Genomic DNA, 19,655 nt, shown 5'->3' on the forward strand with positions numbered 1-19,655 from the left:
AGAAGGCTCAGGAGAGGACTGTCAACATGGAGAATTTCTGAAGTGGTTTCAGGGTGCTATGAACTGTCTGCATTAAGCTTTATCACACCTTTTGCCCAAAACTACAAGTTGTAAGGTGGAAACAAGCTCCCAGGATCCACTCTCCCCGATGTGGAGAGGTTGGTCGACTCCGCAGGCCTCCAGGAGTGGACTTGTAATCTTCTCGCATACTTCAACCCAAGATGTAACTTCTAGCAACACTCAAAGCAAGTTTGTGTGAGTGGTAAAAGTGAAATGGTCAATTTTGAGATAACTGAGGGGGTGAATGGGGAGTTGACTCCTGGATGTCAAGATCCTTTACTTGATAAATCTTCCCAACCTAAAAGGTCTCCAAAATTATCATTAGCACAATCATGTACTCCACAACAGCAAAACCACATACTCCACTCTATTAATAATGTGTGCCGGGAATATTCCCAGCAGGAGAGAACTTTTGAAATAGGAATATTGCCGGGAAAATTTCTTTGGACTAGGAAGATTCCCAGAAATAGGGAATTTATGAGATTTTAATGTTTTAATATTTTAACACTTAGTAACAGTTAACCTTAAAACTAGGTTAACTAAGTAAATTCATACATCTTAATCCAAGAATTATTATTCCATGCATTAATTTCATGTGTAAACAATAGCGTGGGAATTTATGGATATTATCCATAAAAATTACATCAATGGATTTCGATTCCTAAACAATTATTAAAAACTTAGGGATTAAAAACCAAGCATTTTTTAACAAGTAATATCTCTTTGGAAATCATGCTGAAACATACTAAGTCTAAAATATTCAAAACTGTCTATTTTTATAAACTAAATAATTTCTTTGAAAATGCACAAAGAAATACCTTACAGCAGTAGAAATTAAAGATAGTATGATAAAACCTCTAAACATAAATGAAAAGAGGAAATTGAATCCTTAAAAGCAGTCATAAGGATGAAAGAAGAGGAACCGGCGAGGGAATTAATTAGTTTTCAACAAGAGAAGGATGATTTGCAAAGTCTAAATGCTGCAGTAACCCACTCAACAAAATTCACACAAGAAACAAAAATAGGAAAGTTGCAACATGAGATAGAAACCCTACAAAGGAAAATTAATATGGAGAAAAATAATACAAGAGCAAATGAAAATATGGGAGCTACTTTAGCTCCACTAGATAAAAGTGATTGGGTTTTAGATGACTCATTTAAATGTTTATTTTGATTTTTTAATTCAGAGCGAATTGACATCTAACACATATTTTTACACCAGCAGTCAGTCAGGCAATTGAATATTTGGATGTTGTTGATTTTAATACAATCCTGAAACTGCTGAATTTAAGAAATCCTATATTTTTATTTCAATAAATAATGCAGAACCAGCCATGGAGACAAGTGGGGCCCACTGGAGCTTACTGTTCTACAGCAAACCTGACAAAACTTTTTTACTATTTGGACTTGAACGGGAACAGCACCTTTCAAATGCTAGAACAATTTCCTCAAAATTAAAAGACTACTTACCGAAGGCACAATTTCAATATGGAGTGTCCTCAAAATAGGAATGGTTTTGACTGTGGAATCTATCTTCTTATTTTAGTTGGAAACACCTTTAGAAGACATAAGAAGGACTTATCAGCAAGATTTCAAATCATGCCTTAATCCAAAAATGTGACTACTTAGCATTTATAACTTATAACAACCAGATCATGAAAATTGAAATCAACACTGTTAAAGACCTCTTTTATTCAATATTAAAGAAAAAAAGAAAGTCCCCAAAACTATAATGCATACAAAAGATAATAAAACTTAAATAATAGTTGTGAAATCACCAGAAATTACAGCAGAGATTCTTGGACTAAAATTAAGTGTAATAAAAATAAAAACGGGCAAAGTACCAAAGATTTGCATGATGTTCTTAGTGTTCTAGATGAAGGAACTAACCAACCCACTTCAACTGGTTTTCTTAGTGTCTGTGTGCACAAAAACACATAATTCTCATAGGACTTGTAAGAAGAATCATCAAACAACTCAGGTATTTTCCTATCCAAAAGTAAAAATCTCCCTCTGCTCTGATAGTCAGGGCAGTTATGTGCAGAGTAAAATAGAACTAAGCTGTGGTCAAGTCAATGCTTATGGTTATGTTCAGCCCAACACTACACTAATTCAAGTTGCTGATTCTGCGATGCTAGAGGGTGATACACAAGTTGTGTTGCTGGGAGGCACTAACATCTAACCGATAGAAAACAGTTTATAGAAATTATGCACATAAACAATCATAACCAATTAATCTCCATAAAGTCACAGTTGAGAACAATTAAACATGGTGTACCTCACTCATAGTTTAATTTTGGGTCCTCTGTTATTTTTTTGTTACATAAAAGGATTACCTAGTGTTATTTCTGACGAAACAAAAACACCATTTGTCTATATGCCGATGATGCCAATAGCTATAGCTATATAGCCAAAGCTATTTTAGTACATCTTTCATCTTCTTCTAAAATTATTTTTCCAAAAGTTGAAGGGTTTAGAATATTCGTATGGATAATCAAAACCCCAGGGATGTAGCATTTAACCCTGTAATTGTCATAGAGCTACTCCCTTACTTTACTATAAAATTACCATTTCTGTACGTTCAACAGCTGTTGAACAATCAAAATTGCTGATAGTGTAAGCGTTTTTTCAAATCAACATTTGATTATGATATTCAGCACTAAAATTAAATCAATGCACACCATTCAAAAGAAGAAGACATTTACTTGATGGTTAATGTTAATATACTTCTTAGACTCGTTAAGTTTTAAATGTTAGCCCTTAGTGTATTATTGCTTACTTAACACAATAACCTTTTACAGTATTTTAGTACTTGAGAAATACATTACCAATAATAATTATAATAATAATAAATAATTATTCTTTGTCACTTAAATCCGTCAAAATTATAGGGAAGATTAGAGCAAAGTGGATAACAAAAGGGTTACAAATTTCAAGTAGAAATAAGAGAAGACTCCACAAACAACCACAAATTTCAAATGATGAAGAAATTAAAACCCATTATAAAATATATAATACAATTTTTAAAAAGGTTGTTAGAGAAGCTAAGCGAAGAGCTAATGATTTATACATAGAACAATCTAAGTGCAATGGTAAAGCAGCCTGGCAAATTATAAAACAGGAAATTGGTATAAACACAGAAAATCACGATGGAGTAAGAGAAATAGTGGTTATTGGGAAAGTAATTAGAGAACATAGTGAGATGGTTAATCATTTTAATGAATCTTATTTAAAGACTGTAGAACAATTGAATATAAAAAGCTCTCTGGTAAGAGCAGTGGGAAAATTACAAAAAGTTAACAATACGTCTTTTCGTTTTAAACCTATTCAAGCGAAAGAAATTCATAAATTAATATCAACATTGCCTAACAAGTGGTCTACTGGCTGGGACAAAATTCCCTCAATAATTGTTAAAGACTGTAAGGAATATCTTGTGAAGCCAATAACAAATTTGATTAATCAATCAATCAATTGAAACCCATTTACAAAAAAGGTGAGAAAACTCAAGTCAAAAACTATCGTCCGGTTTCATTGTTACCAGTGTTTTCCAAGCTATATGAGAAAGTAGTAAACCATCAATTATACAAATACCTAGAAAAAAATAGTCTGATTACTGGATGTCAACATTGCTTTAGAAAAAATGACTCAAATTTCACTGCACTTACCAACCTTGCAGAGGAAGTTTACAAAGCTTTGGATGGATCACAGTCTACAGTGGCAGTGTGCTGTGATTTATCAAAGGCATTTGATTGTGTATATCATGATATCTTAATGAAGAAATTAGAATTATATGGAGTGGAGGGCACATCTTTAAATTGGTTTAAGTCATATATTACAGGGAGAAAACAAAAAAAACAACTTTAGTATCAGACTATAAAAAGTATCATTCAGAGTATGAAAATATAGTGTCAGGAGTTCTGCAAGGATCGATTTTAGGACCATTACTATTTACATTGTATACAAATGATCTACCACAAGACATAGACACAAAATTAGTCTTATATGCTTAAGATACCACAGCTATAATCAAGGAGAAAAACTTACATGTAATGAAATTATTAGTAGAACAAACTATAGTTAAATTAGAAGAGTGGTTTAAAGTTAATGGAATGATTCTGAATACTACAAAAACAAATATTATTCACTTCAAAATAGACAGCAAAGAGAAGAAACGTTTACAGTCACAATAGATAAAGAATAAATAAATAGCTGCAAAAACATAAAACTATTGTGAGTTTGTTGTGATGAACATATGACATGGACAGGACAAATACAAAACTTATGTAAAAAACTCAATTCTATCTGTTTCAATATGAGCTGTGTTACACACATCACAAGTTTAAAAACAAAGATGACCCTATACTATGGCTATTTTTACTCAATTATGAAGTTTGGAATTACATTGTGGGGCTCAGTAGAAATAGCAGAAAAAGTGTAAAAAATCCAAAAAAATGTTATAAGAATAATGACATTCTCATCCAGAAGAAGTTCTTGTAAAGACAAATTTAAGAAACTGAAGATTCTTACTGTCCCTTGTGTGTACATGTATGAAGTACTGAGTCAAGTTCATCAAAATTTGAACTGGTTTTCTAAAGAAAAAACTATTCATCAACACAATACTAGAAATACCAATTTGTTAGTATATCCTGAACACACCACAGCCATATTTGAAAAAAGTTTGTATTGCATGGGTATTAAACTTTACAACAAATTGCCTAACAATTTCAAACAAATGCCACAGGTTGAATTCTTAGATAGAATAAAAAGTACATTTGTCGAAAAGGCCTACTAAAAGATTTCCGAATTTCTAAATGACAAAAACATAATAACCTAGTTATGAAGATTAAGTGTTTTCTCATAGGAAACTTAATTTAATATAATAAAAAACTCAATAATTAATCTCCATTTTGTTATTTAAATATGTTATATTGTTACCAATTTTATTGTTTTATTTGTTAATTGTTTTACTAATTTTATTGTTTTATTTGTTAATTGTTTTACTAATTTTATTGCTTTATTTGTTAATTAGTTTAATGAGTGATTGTTATTACATTATGGTGTACTACAATTTGAATGTTATCTGACTCAGGAATGTTTTACAAAATAAATGTTTGACATAGGTTTTAACACTGTTAATTAGTTTATAGTTAATTTATTCATAGATGAAAATTTTTATACTGTTATTAATATTAGAGCTTATTTATTTGTTAGCAAATCTTTTTAGCTGGAATCTTGTTCTTGTTAAATCTATTACTACTAACGATGGGAGACCGAAAAAAGGGAAATTTCTGATTATGTCATCTGTTATACCAGCATAGCTGGATCTTGTAAGATGTAATATGACAATAAACATTCATTCATTCATTCATTACTGTGTAAGTTTATAAATTTACAAAAAAAATTTGAAAATGAATAATTGTATTTATGAGGTAATTGTTTATATTTTTAAATTTTGTTATCTATTAATTTCATACATACCTCCAATAGTTTAGTACACAATGACTTACCATATATAGTGATTTGAACCTACATATACATTTCTTAACATGATGAAACGATGAAACTTATGAACAGAGGCATTTGTGATTTGGTACATTCCTATCATCACGTTGAATGATTATTTAGTAAGTACTGATCACAACTGTCCATAGCTTTTAAATTCAAGTTCAGATCACGATAGTGAACTTCAACCTCAATGAGTGGATTAAATAAGGTAGCCGGTTAAAATTATCTATCTGTATGTATAATATAGATACCTTGTCCTGTAAGCATTTAATATGCTGTAATACAAATAGTAATTACGGATAGAGACTTTGGTTCATTCAATAGTTTTGAATTAGTATTTTTAGTTTAACTCGTCTTTTCGACACATGTTTCAATCATTTTATATGTTCTTTATTCACACTTTGTAAAATATTTTAATAGTAAACTATTCAAGTTATCCAGAATGGCTCAGAATTACCACATATAATAACAAAAATCATTTTTCCTAAGCACTTAATTTTGAATTGATATTTTTTAATAAAATGCACAATTTTCCTTTATATAACTTTTTATATAAACAAATAATGTATTATGTTTCAAACACTTACAATCTGCACTTTGCGCTGATAAAAATTATATAACACATGTAGGCTTATATAGTAAAATAAAAAATAATATACAAATAAAATAAAATCGAAATATAAAACATATGGTTTGCAAAATGCTCAAAAATTTTTGACCACAATACACATAAATAATCCGTGTAACTTTTTAGTATTCATATATTTGTATTTTTCATCAACCACTAAGGAGGAACACCAATGGTTCCATCTCTTGAGACCTAGGGAAAACTGCCCCATCTAAACATATATTTTTGTGGGATTAGTGGATTCTAGATAACACCCTACGTACATTGAAATAAATGTGTGACTGATATACAGGTAAATATGTAATAGTAGGAATTATATCTTCTACTTATGGTCCTAACAACATGTACTAACTTCCTGTGATCAAATATTGAGTTCATTCATTTAATTAGGGGAACTTTTTGATGAGAAACCCAAATAGGCTAAGCAATTCTCGTGTAATTACTAACAATAAATTCACTCACCTTCTACTGACGAAACAATTAACTTGAAATTCTTCATAGATTTAAGGTTCTTTTATTTATTATTAAGTAACAAAACAGTTACAATAGACAGTTGAAGTACAATAAAAATTCTAGGCAGAGTACAAAAAACCTTACACAACACAAGTGTATAAACTGAATTACTATAGGAGAAATATCATTATATTGAAAGTGTATTGTATTATGTTAAACTTCATAACCATTGCCGAATCCGGTGACTATAATTTAATTGAAATTCTGATGACAAGTTTTATAAAATAGCAGCACAAATAGCCTATGTATATCCATAGTTTGAGGGTTATGATCATATTCTAATGTTGATACAAACATGAACTGTACTAAAGAATTATAAACATGTACATTTTGCTAGTTAATCAAATTAAACAAATATTTACATACTATTAGACCAGCCAATTAGTCTCTACTGTTTGGCACTAACAGACACCCATGACACTCTGATATGATTTGTTTATTTTAACCTAGTTTGTAATTATATCTTAAGTTGGCTATTTACCTGAAGAAGAGATCAGATTGCAGGTCTCGAAACGTAGTGTTACTGATTTTTTGTATCACTGAACAATGACAAATGTCCGGAAAAATCCTGTTTGTTCACAATCCTTCCTGTCATCAAAAACAAACTTCAGAATACTGCAAAATATCTAGAAAAATATTAATTCTCGTTAAAACATCTTACTTTTAATCAACCAGTCATCATTCCAATAACTAACCTCAGAATAATTTTAACTTTCAAAATTTAAAATAGTGTAAAAATGTAAACAAAAGAAATTTTCCCATTGGGCAAGGTTAGACCAACCAATTTTCAAACAAAGGCCTCCCAATATTACAATTTTTTTTCTCTCCCAGCCTCAGCGTTAGCTGTGCCGGCTTCGATGTACACTGTTGTTTTTATTATTAACCCTTTCAGGGCCAGGACCAAATATGAGATGTTGCAAAATTTTTTCACATATCTATCCCCTTGTGACTAGTCAAAAGTGCCAGGCTAAAATTGGCGATTTTGCAGTCTCTTAGATTAAAATTTATAACTTTTCATAAACATTAGAGAATGACCTAAAAGTTGCACCAAATTACTCGTATAGATATATACTATCAACAAAAAAATATAAAGATGTATTTTTAAGTAATTTAAAATTTAAAAAAAATAATGTTTTAATGGATTACATAAAAAAATTTTTATTTTTTTATTTTTTTCGTAAATAACTAAAAAAGGGAAAATAATTTTACTGTAGAAAGCTATGTTATTATATTGTACATTTATGAAGGAACAACCATACAAAATGTTGTGTTATTTCTCTCATAAATAAATTTTTTATGACACATTTTGTATAAATACGCATGATTGTACTTCGCAACAAGTGATAAAGCAACTGACTCTTAACTGCAAGAAACTTAAAATAAATATTCACATTACGGATGTACCGGTAAACAGATGATTGTAGGATCCATAAGCAGTTTCAATACAGTTAAAAAGACTATTTACCAAGAAATATTTACACAATTTTATTTGAAATTTATTTACACTTTTTCTATTTACAAATATGCTACTTACAATTTCACTCCCGTGAGATCGCAAATTGTCAGTCATTGTAACTACTACACACAATAGCTAAGCAGGTAACACTACTAATATTTACAACCACAAAATAAAATAATGAAGAAGAATCCAGCATATAATAGTACGATTGCACTAAAGCATAAAGAATTAACAACAATAGATCGAGTCACCTGATAATGTCACGTGACAATTACGAAATAAAAATGCATAGACCTCCAAAATAAAAATTATATTCATATTAAATATCTACAAATATACCAGGGAATAAAAAAACATAAAACTTTAATCATTTGATGTCGTATTTTTTAAAGAAAATTACGAATATCAAGGCAATATATTGCCGCCTGGCGCTTTTCGCGTATGTCACCGACGGCAATATATTGCCGCCTGGCACTTTTCAGACACGATCTATGGCGGCAATATATTGCCGCCTGGCCCGGAAAAGGGTTAATCTTCACTGTATTGTATTATTTCTACACACGATTGGCTCTCTTCGGTATTTGAACCCATGATCTCTCAGTTAGAGAGCTGAGATTATAACCATTAGTCTAGGGAGGAGTAAAAAATGATACAATAAACACATTCACAAAACATACATATTCAGAACACCCAATACAGGTTATATTGATTTTATTTTCTATTTTAAATTTATGTAATATAAATAGGAGTGTTAGGAATACATTACATATATATTTATATAATGTGTAGTATATGTATGCACATATACAGCGGTGCGGACTGATAACACACAGGACCATATATTTGCAAAATTAGTATTTCAGGACTCGCAAAATATCCGCTCGTTGTGCAAGATAGCAATATCAAAATAAAACAGGTCTCTATAGCTCGAAAAATGAACTCTCTGGTTCAATTTGGCTTAGCTGTGATTCTCTCCTCTCACTCAACTCCCTTCAAACCAACTTAACGTCCTCAGACACTCAACATCTCTCAATTACTCTCTATCGTTCCCTCACGTGCAGGAGGGCCGTGAACTCCTATCTCATATATGAACTCTAAATGTAGCCTAAGCTTGTGGCTACTTAAATGTGAATTTGGCTTCATTAAGAACAACTGCCTGTGAGCAGCCACTCCAGAATGAAAGCAATGACCCTTATTTGTCGAAATCTGGCTGAAGAACCATGTATATATTTACAGTACCGTGGTTGAGCTAGAATGGTTTAGGGTTGTTGTCCGGAAGGTTCGAATTTCGAATCAAGGGAAGGCACCGGGACATGAGCGATTGGCTATAAGCTCCTATAAACCAGAGTACTAGAACCCCTAAATGGTAAATTAGTTTTTCGGGTTTTAGCAAGACGAAGTATAAAATTAGTTGGTTAGTTTATTAGCAGTTTTGGTTATAGTTCTGGGTAGATCGCCAAAGGACATTTTTAAGTCAAGGATTTGAAAAATACATAACAATGAAAAAGAACATCAACAGTTAATATTGAAGAGTCCGATCATGCTAGAACTCGATAGACACCAGTGGTAATTCAATCAGGACCATCCATGGTTCTAGACCCACGTTATCTAGTTTAAGTTTTCTCGTTATCTAGTAGAGTAGCCTTGAGCTGGGGTTCACTGGTAAAATGATTGAGGATCCTTTATTAATTAGAAATATTTTAATCGATCATTTTATAAATGCTGATGGCAAATTAATTCTATTTGATTTCAGTCTAACATCAAATAAAAGAAACTCCTGTCTTCCCAAAATTTCTATTCAAGTGGATGAAATCGATTTTGCTTTCGATATATTGAAATGAATGAGATTTTAAATGCAATTAATTTAATAAAAATAGAAAATCAACTGATTTATAATAGTACTGAGTATTGTAATTTTTCAAAGGTTTAGTGTTATAGCCTTCACCCATTTTAAAAATTCTCTCATGACTCAAGATTATCCTAAAATGTCCATATATTCTTATTCCTAAGACATAAAGTTTGTGATTTATCAGATTTTTAGACCAATTAAAATAGCCCCCATTTTCTCTAAGATATCCAAATAATCGTGCACTACCGATATTGAACAGCTTTTTAGAATAAAAGGAAACTTTTACTCCTTCTCAGTTAGACTTCAGATTCGATTAATTCATAAAATTACGTCCAATACATCCTTTCGTAGAACACTTTTAACTTTCACTGAATCTGGTAGACCACAGTAGAGGCCTCTTGTGTGATTCAACAAAGACTTTTGATGTTGTTGATCACAACATTTTACTGTACAGACTTCATCATTAAAGCATCCACAGAATTATATTAAATTGGTTTCAATTATACTTAATAAATCGAATCTAAATTATCTAAATTATCCAAAATGGTCAAATCTATAGATCGCCATTTTCAACAGATACGTTGAAGTAATTATTTGTACATTTAAAATAGTCATAAACGAATGTTGAAATACACTTTATCATCAGTGTTATTTTTATACCTAACAGTATCTTTATCAAAATTATACCGAAATGTCAGATTTATCACATAATCACGTAAGGGGATCAGTGACAACATAATTAAAGCAAAATTTATAGGTACCAAGGATTTGTGCCTTTCTCTCCACCACTTGTTATTTCTGAAATCTGCCTCTTATTGTAACAGTTACTGCAATCTGTGAACGTAATCTTCAGACCTATCTATGACTGAAGAGCCTAAACGAAGTGGAAATATGTTACCTATTTGAGCAATCATAGTCACTCTGTGCAAGTATATGGCTTTAAACGTTAAAAATATGTTGTCACATCAATTGGAACTTATTTTTGTGTTTGTTGAAATGTTGCGTAGTAGTGTAGCCTATCTCTAGAAAGGTTGGAAAAATTTCATCTACTAGTCTTTTTGTCTGCGTAAGAAATTAAGTATGTGTTGTTAAAACAACTACTGGATCCATATCTTTATTGTCAAGATATGTTCGTCTTATTTATACAGACATGTGTTCGTGTTCAAGAAACTCCAGTCTTAAGAAGTAATTACCTACGCTACCTTAATTCGTACATACAGAGTTTAGAGATTCAATGTAATGTCTTTTTATTGCCATAAAAATATTTTATAAATATGAATATGAAATAATGCATTAGGAATTTAAAATTTAATTTTACATTACATTGAAATAAAATTAAAACAAAGGCAAAAGACAAACCCCCAAATATGCATAATTCTAGTACCCTGTACCTATAGTACAAACATTTATTTAAGAAGTATCCCTTTGTCAAGTTTAACCCCTCAGTAGTATGTTCATTTTCCGGAGTTATCATTCTTCTCCTTTTTAATTTCTGAAATAATTTCCACCTGAAGTATTTAGAAACACAGCCTTTCATTTTTAAACCTCACTTAAATAGATATATCACAAAATTATTCAAGAAAAAAGTTGTGTTTCATTGCGTGTTTGACAGAAGTAATTTATTAAACTGATTTGGAATAGTGAGAATTTCCAGATTCAGCTGCAATTGAGTACATTTTATATATCTGGTTTTGATTATATATCGTGCCCCCGTTGGGGTTGGAGTTGGAGCGTTGGTTGCACTGCAAATAGAACGTAAAGCTGTCATTTTTTGTAAGATCTGTATTTTCATGTGTCTTTTGTTTATAAATATTTGGGAAAGAATATCTGTAATTACGCCTTTCTTTAAATGCTTTAAATTGTCCTAGTCTTAGGTTGATTGGAATTATAGCAAATGAGAGCAGATTTTAACGTTAAGATTTTGTTCGAACTACAGTAACAGAATAATACTTCAGCTATATACACGTACATCTTTTGCCCATTAGGGCCTCGGGACTTAAATTACCCTTATATTGGAAATTAAATGCAGCTTTTATGAAGTCTGTGTTTATTCACGATATCATGATACACAACACGCGACACAAAATAGAGGTAATGTAACATTTTCAGTGAATTTTATGTCAGTGACTTTTCTTTGTGATGGTTTAGTAGAAAACAGCTGATTTGATTGTCAAGGTTAAATTTTCTGTCTTGACACATAGGCCATCATATTTACCTTTTATTTTTCTGTAGTTAACTACTGTTATTCACTATGCTTCCAGACAATTTGTTTATGAAAGTATGTGCAGTGTAGATAAAATTGTTAAAGATAGGACTAATAAGGTCAGTAAATATAGGGGTCCATCTCAATATTCAAGCAATTAGAAACAGTAAAATATTTATTTGTTATAATTAACACATTTAAAGTTGTGAACCTTGATTTAGTGGCTTAAAAATTATGTAAATGTAACATGGGTTAGTCAGAAATATTAAGTGCTATATTTTCATATTGGCTTATCTTATGTGGGCTTTTTGTATTCTTATTGTATGTAGGTGCCTTTTAAGTAAGCACTATTTTCCCTTTTCTTTGAGTTGTTTTAATAAATTTAGATTGGAAATTACATCTTAGATGACTAACTCATTACAGTATGAGTTTGAAGTAATTCAGATAATCCATGTTCTATTATTTACATTTTGATTCCATTTATTTACCCTTTGTTTTTGTGTTATGTAATCTCACAATTTGATTCAAGGGCAAAGAATGTAAGCAGAGATAAACCAGCAATAAATTATCTTTCTTTTCTTTCTAGGGCATTTAGTTTTAAACAGTTTAAAATTAATTAGACTATATGTTGAACATGCAATGTTTCAATTACTTATTGTATTTTTTTCTCAGTATTTACAAAGAAAAACTACTTTTACTTTATCACATGTCTAAATCAGACGTAAATCTTATAAACTTACATTTTGTCAATATAAGTTGAGTAATGTTTAAATAGGTTTATGGGATCACAAATAACTATGTTGTAATGACAAGCAAAGAGTTTATTGGAGCATCTATTCATAGGAAAAATTGTTAAATTGGAATGAGTGCCATGATTAATTTAATATGCAATGAAGATTTAGTTTTTAACTGCTGTCTATGTAAGAATTGCTAGAGTAAAAATATATCATGAAAATGTATCATTGCTATCAATTTCAAAGAAAGTTGTACACATATATTATTTATAACCAATGTTTGTAATTTTTAAGATTGTCCAATACAAACTGAAAAATATTAATGCTATGATGTGCAGTTGAAATTTACGAATAAGTTTCAATAATTTTTCTTAACCTTTTAGGACCTGTTTTCAGACTTTCCATGCAAAAAAGAGTAATGACTTTCCATGCAAGTTTTACGAATTGATTGTAATGTTTAATGAGAAATTTTTATCTTGTACAACAATAAAGATATACAAATAATCTAAGTGAATAATCAGCCATTCCATTGTTACGGACAGGACATCCTGTAGGATAAATTGAATTAAATAATTAAGAAATCCTACATGTACACAGAAATAAAACTGTGCTGTAAGCTGTCAGTTAGATCTGCCAACTTCTGATTGCAATTTGTGTGCCACATAAAATTATTCAAACCAGCTTTTAACAATTAAAGGTCTGTTATGGACAGGACGAAAAAGAGACAGGGGAAAAAGAACCTCAACTTCATGTAAAATTTTCTGTAAAATATATTTTTGCTCAATTTCAGAGAGTAAGTGTTAGATAACTCTTGTAGTTAATTGATAACGCAGTAGTGTCAATTTAAACTATATAGCAGAATAATAAGGGAAAAAACATGTGTAAAACAAAGTACGTGTTGTGGACAGGACATTGAGAATAATGTAAATAAAACACATGATAAAATATAATAAATGTTATTTTTAATTACCAAACTAAAGTATAGAATACTTTACTGTATATAACTTAATTAAAGTCTCTCTAAGCATATTTGATATAGGGAGTCTTCTTACATTAAATAAGTTTTAATTCAATTGACTTTTCAAATTTATAAAATATTTGATTTTCTGATTCTTTTATTTCTGGAGACTTGAATAGTCCACATATTTCTGTAAATGCAACAATGTAAGACTTTGAGTTGTCGATTTAAAATAACTGTTCTTTTTTTTTTTCGACTAACCATATTCATGTACACAACTTCAATATTGTCATCCTTATCGACACAGGTTTGTGGAATCCCCACATACTTTTCTTCTCTTTTTCTCACTAACAAATTCAATAACAAAAAACTGTCCTACCTTCATTATATTTTTGGACACAGGTCTAGCCAATAGTTTTAATCGGTCTTCTTCTTGTTCTTGTTCTTCAGAATCTGTATACATTTCTAAGCACCGTAACCGTTTCTGTTGAATCATACAACTGGACTGAGGAAATGTGTCATATTCATCAAGTTCATTGGATTGGTTTGTCTCTGTATTGTGTTTCTACCTATATTTTATTTTTCTTTCGGTTTTCTTTAAACGCTTCAATTGTATCTCAATCTTACTTAATTTTGTTGATCTACCTGCAATTAATTCTTTTTTCTCGCTAGTCTTTTGTTGTCTTCAAGTGATTATTCTAGCTTACTGATCAAGTTTCAATCTATCCCTGCATTTCTGAACAAACAGTCTGACTTTATTTTTCCATAGCATGTTTCTCTATATTTGAATTCATGTCTGAAAACAAACAAATTTTTTAGGTTTATGTGGAAATATAATACAATTTATACAGATTGTTCTCTGTTAGTGGTAAGCCTATATACCTATACAAAAGGTTTGTTGCAGTACAACAGTTTATTGTAAAGATAAATACTTTGAAAGTTTTACCAAACCATATTAATGAAAGAGCGTTACTCACGATACAAATTTTCAAATTTAATATAAATGCAAAGAGAAGTAAGAAAAATTTAATTAAATCTTTAGCTCAAAATTCATTGTTTAATTAAATGTTTCATTTAATATTACTTAAATAAAAAAAATTTTCTTACCTTTCCTGATATGGATGGATATTCCGGGGAGCCTGTACAACAAGGTAAACTTCCAAGTTTCTGATCATCAACTTGATCAAAGTCAAGTCACTGAAAAGCACAGTTAACAAGGGTTTCCTTCCAAATGTTAGCAAACAGATGATCAAGTTGTTCTTCTTGTTATATTTTTTCAATATCACCTATAACTTCAAATCTGAAGGGGCTAACAGGAACATGTTAATTAACAGTGCAAAAATATGTAAAAACAAAACAATTATAAAAATAGTTATTGATTCTGCTAGCTTAGATTTCTCTTACACACTATAACTGCTAGTGTACAAAAATGTTTTAGATGTTACATCTAGGATTATTTTTCTATGGAATGGCTGTAATATTTATTTTACCCACATTATGTATAATAATCTAAAACCAATTTTAAATATTTCTTATTGTAGTATAAGTTTATTGTAATTTCCACAACAAATTGTTGACGTTTTGTCTCACAACTTTCCAAACACCATATGGATATAACCGTACAGGGCACCCACATATAAGGTGTGTGTACGCGTTAAAACGGTAGAACTTTTAAACAAATTTGTTTGTTTGTTATTTCTTCTTCAAAGAATAGAAAATATATTTAATTTTGGAAAAAACAGAATTAAAAAAAATCTTTAAATATACACTAAATGAACTGAGGCAAAATTTTCTTCGGCACTTTAAGGGTTAAGAAAACCAAATAGTAGTCAGTAATATTCAAAATAAGAGGTCTTCCAGCAAATCAGTCGTCAATTGTAGGTGGTTGGTCAGTGAATGCAGATCTATTTTCTGTAGTTCAGTTTGAATAATCAGTGTTGTGTTTAATTTTTATTAAGTGCATGTTTTAGAGTTAGTGAAGTTGACACACAACATGGTGGTTGTGATTCCTGATTTACGCTTGTCACAATGCTCTGGTATGATATGTTTATTTTAATCTAGTTTTTAATTATGTGTTAGGTTAGTTATTCACCTGAAGAAGAGACAGATTGCAGATCTCGAAACTTAGTGTTACTGATTTTTTTGTATCACTGAACAATAGCAAATGTCCGTAATAATCCTGTTTCCTTCATAATCCTTCCATCATCAAAAACAAACTTCAAAAAACTTAAAAAATTTACCATTTGTTGTGTGAGCTGGTTGCTGTATAGGTCCAGATGTTGGACTTTTAGTTTGAATTAATGATGATGCAGGTTAAAATCTTATCTAGTGCACTTTTTATCTTTACTGCCCACCTATTATTGTACTGAGTCTCCCCCTTACTCTGATGTTAATTTATTCGAAAGATCTTCAATTATACAAAATCCCATTACTTAGTGTTTTCTTAATATATTGTAAATTTAACACCAAACACTACAGTACTGTTTGAACCGATTTTCAATAAGGATTTTTGTAACTTGGTCACTTTTGCTATCAATGCTTAAACAGATTAGAGGCTTTATTCTCTTGAGTCGGTGTGACAGAGTGGAGTGTAGCGCCATTGCTGGTCTGAGTGAGTTGGGAAGCTGAGGACCAAATAGGAGATGGAGGGGAATAATAGGACCTGAGTGTCCCCTAATCTTAGCCCTATTGTTTTTGTCGATCCTCTGCAGCAATTACAGTCTGTTTATTGTATAGCCACTCTTTTTTAAGAATAATCAAAAAGCAAAACTTCATTGGTGCAGTAAATTATTAACTTAACATTGTTTGTCAGCTGTCTTGTTATGAATGATCAATGGTGTAGTTGCAATATTATTTGTCATAAAGTAACAATATTTTCCATTATAAATTAGTTTCTATATTTTTATTATGTGAAAATAAGTTGTAAAACAGACATTGATAACAAACTGTACCACTCGTTTGACATAGAATGTATAATTTTCACAAGGTTGTTCTTGATGAAGAAAATGTATGTATTTATGTTAGAACTCATTCTTATGTAATTAGTCAAAAGCACAAGAATCAGTAAGTAATATGTATTTTTATTAGCAAACTGAACAAATTTAATGGGATTAATAAGAATTATTTATTTTTGAAATTTATATACAATGTAAAACTAAAAGTTGCAATATTAAAACATCACTAACATTTCATACAACAAAATACGATAACCTCACACTTTTCCTTATAAGTCTATATCAAGACTGGTGTAATGCCTCAAGTCTATATCAAGTCTGGTGTAAAGCCTCAAGCTTTCCCCTATAAGCATATTTCAAGACTAGTGTAAGTCCCATCTCTTTTTTAATAATTATAATAATTAATAAGAATTAGAAGTAAAAAGTTCATGCAGAGGCTAAATTGTGGCTTTTATACAGTTCTTAATTAGACCCTTCAGTTATAACATTGAAAACCAATATCTGTACCATTGACTATGTCTAGAAGCAACGTATCAATCCTAATTTCATCGTTGACAAAGTTGGAGGATTTAGAGCACTGTAGAATTTTGCTTCGTTTACCAATCCAATATGCTTCACAATCCAAAATGTTTCACAATCAAATATGCTCCATAATGTAATATGACATGTTCTGACGCTTCTTCTGTTTGGTACAGTCGCTGCAGGATTTCCATTAAAAAGATACACTCTGTGCAAATGTTTCCAGAGATAGCCATGACCAAAACAAATTCAATTGCACTCTTCACTTGCTCCCTGCTTTTTGAATTGTAGGGGTAGCGCTTTCGATAAAAGGCTTTCCAAAACATTGACTGAGACTAAGTTTGCAGTGTTCTGCCTTGGCAAGATCTGTGGATCTTATTGTTGAATAACATATGTTACATGATTCTTGTGGGATTAGGGTGTATTTGAGCTGTCTTCTTGGCCGGTGTGTCTTGTTTCTTTATTTTCTAAGATTCCTTGATGGCTTGGGACCCTTCTGACTTTTATGATATTGCCAAATATAGCATAAAATGACACAATAAAGAAATCAAATGTAAAATCATATGTAAAACCTCTTGGAGTCTGTTTAAGGTTAAATTAAGTAAAAAAATCGGATTTCTTTGATATTCTAGTAAAACATCTCATACTAATGGGTATGATGTTGCAAAACGTTTAAGAAGAAATGTATAAATATGTCTGTGGAAATAGTAGTCCAATTCTCAGCTGAAAATTCTAAAAGGTTATTTGTACAACAACCTGTGGATGCTACCCTTTCTTCCCAAAACTGTAAATGCGGAGATCACGGAAAAAACTTTTTCACTTAAAACAAAAAAAGAGCTATGGGGTAGAGGGTTGTATACTTAAAAATGATAGGAGATTTGAAAGGGTGATTCACTCATTTGCCAGATTTTAAAATTAGGCAATTATTATTTTATCCAATCTAAAATGTTATCTATCTACATTTTTTCATACAGAAAGTAAGCAATGTGTTAGCAGTCAGTAATTTGCAGAAACTGTATCCATATATCTCATACTTACTTCATCTCTTCAAGATGTTATTTTTCCTCATCAATAAAAATATGCTAAAATTAAATTTTTTTCATGGAAACAAAACATCCAAATAATTATCACGAATAATCAGTGTTGCCTGTTTGATCTAAAATTGGTGATAGGTTAGTAAATAATCAAAGACGTTTAACTGTTTTGTATATGATATTATACTTGAAAAATAGAAGTATAATTTTCTAACATTGCTATGGAATGAATTTTATGATGTCTCAATTTTAATAAACAAAGAATAATAGTAGTAAAAAATTTTTTAAATCTGTTCCTGAATGAGAAGAAATCTAGATCAGTGTGTTCCAAAATTGTATTCTGTTCCCACTTCTCTTTTTAGTGTGTATAAATAACATCAAATATGACACTCAGTGTCAGTAAACTAAATATTGTGATGATAAAAACATGATTCTAACAGACCTTTGTTCCGTTTAATTAAAAGCTGAAACATGACTTAAGAGAACAATCATTATAATGTTAGATAACAAATATAGTATATAGTTACATGTATTTTATATTTTTTGTGTGGAAAATATAAAAATGTAATATTTGTAGGTGATGTAAATATTTATGTTCTTATAAATTCACCTAGCACTAACTGATATGCTCGGAGTGTTTATTTGAATTATTTGGTTGATTTTCGTACACGTTTTTCATCAATCTCTGCTTTAGACAATATGTTTACTAATATAGATAAAAGATATTTGAATATTTCTGCCTTAAATACTTTGATTTCTGGTAATGATGGATTGTTCCTGGAGCTTTTAGATTTTTATGTAAATGACAATAAAACTAATAATACTAGCCTATACTTAATGAATGTAGAAATTTTACAATAAATAGCACTGACATGTTTAAAAAGCTTTTAGGCAAAGGAAACTGGCTTGATGTATATACTGCATATGTTAACTGTAAATACAATGTATTTATCAAGTTTTTAAATACTATTATAATTTATGTTTACCAAAATTGAAGAAAAGGTCCAGACAACATAATAAAAGCTGGTACACAGATGAATTAAAAGAAGGAAAGCAGCATATAATGGAACTAAGAAAACTAGCAAGATCTACTAAGAATCAATATACTGAAAACCAAGTATATATATAATATATAATAAGTATATATAATAAGTATTTTAAAAAGAAAATTATCACAGCAAAAAGACAACACTTTGACAATGTATTTAATACCTCAAATAATGTTCGTAAAGCATTTTG

The 19,655-nt window shown here is 30.3% G+C and overlaps 2 protein-coding genes across 4 annotated transcripts in view; one reads left to right on the plus strand and one right to left on the minus strand.

Annotated features, from left to right (window-relative positions):
• The window catches only part of LOC124369176 (protein-serine O-palmitoleoyltransferase porcupine), a 57,945-nt gene extending 50,379 nt beyond the window's left edge, over window positions 1-7,566 (minus strand). The window contains exon 1 of one of the 2 annotated variants that reach the window (XM_046826981.1): window positions 7,188-7,566. The gene's annotated coding sequence lies outside the window, so the exon portion shown is untranslated. Of the gene's footprint in view, window positions 1-6,655; window positions 6,678-7,187 lie in introns of those variants that run through there. The other variant, XM_046826983.1, reaches the window with a different exon arrangement.
• Window positions 7,567-11,768: 4,202 nt separating this feature from the next.
• The window catches only part of LOC124369178 (F-box/LRR-repeat protein 20), a 55,116-nt gene continuing 47,229 nt past the window's right edge, over window positions 11,769-19,655 (plus strand). The window contains exon 1 of one of the 2 annotated variants that reach the window (XM_046826986.1): window positions 11,769-12,105. In XM_046826986.1, coding sequence (XP_046682942.1) covers window positions 12,049-12,105 — 57 coding nt within the window. In that variant the 5' untranslated portion in view covers window positions 11,769-12,048. Of the gene's footprint in view, window positions 12,106-12,180; window positions 12,337-19,655 lie in introns of those variants that run through there. The other variant, XM_046826988.1, reaches the window with a different exon arrangement.

The sequence above is a fragment of the Homalodisca vitripennis genome, chromosome X, assembly GCF_021130785.1.
Source record: "Homalodisca vitripennis isolate AUS2020 chromosome X, UT_GWSS_2.1, whole genome shotgun sequence".
In the NCBI taxonomy this organism is placed as follows: Eukaryota; Metazoa; Arthropoda; class Insecta; order Hemiptera; family Cicadellidae; genus Homalodisca; species Homalodisca vitripennis.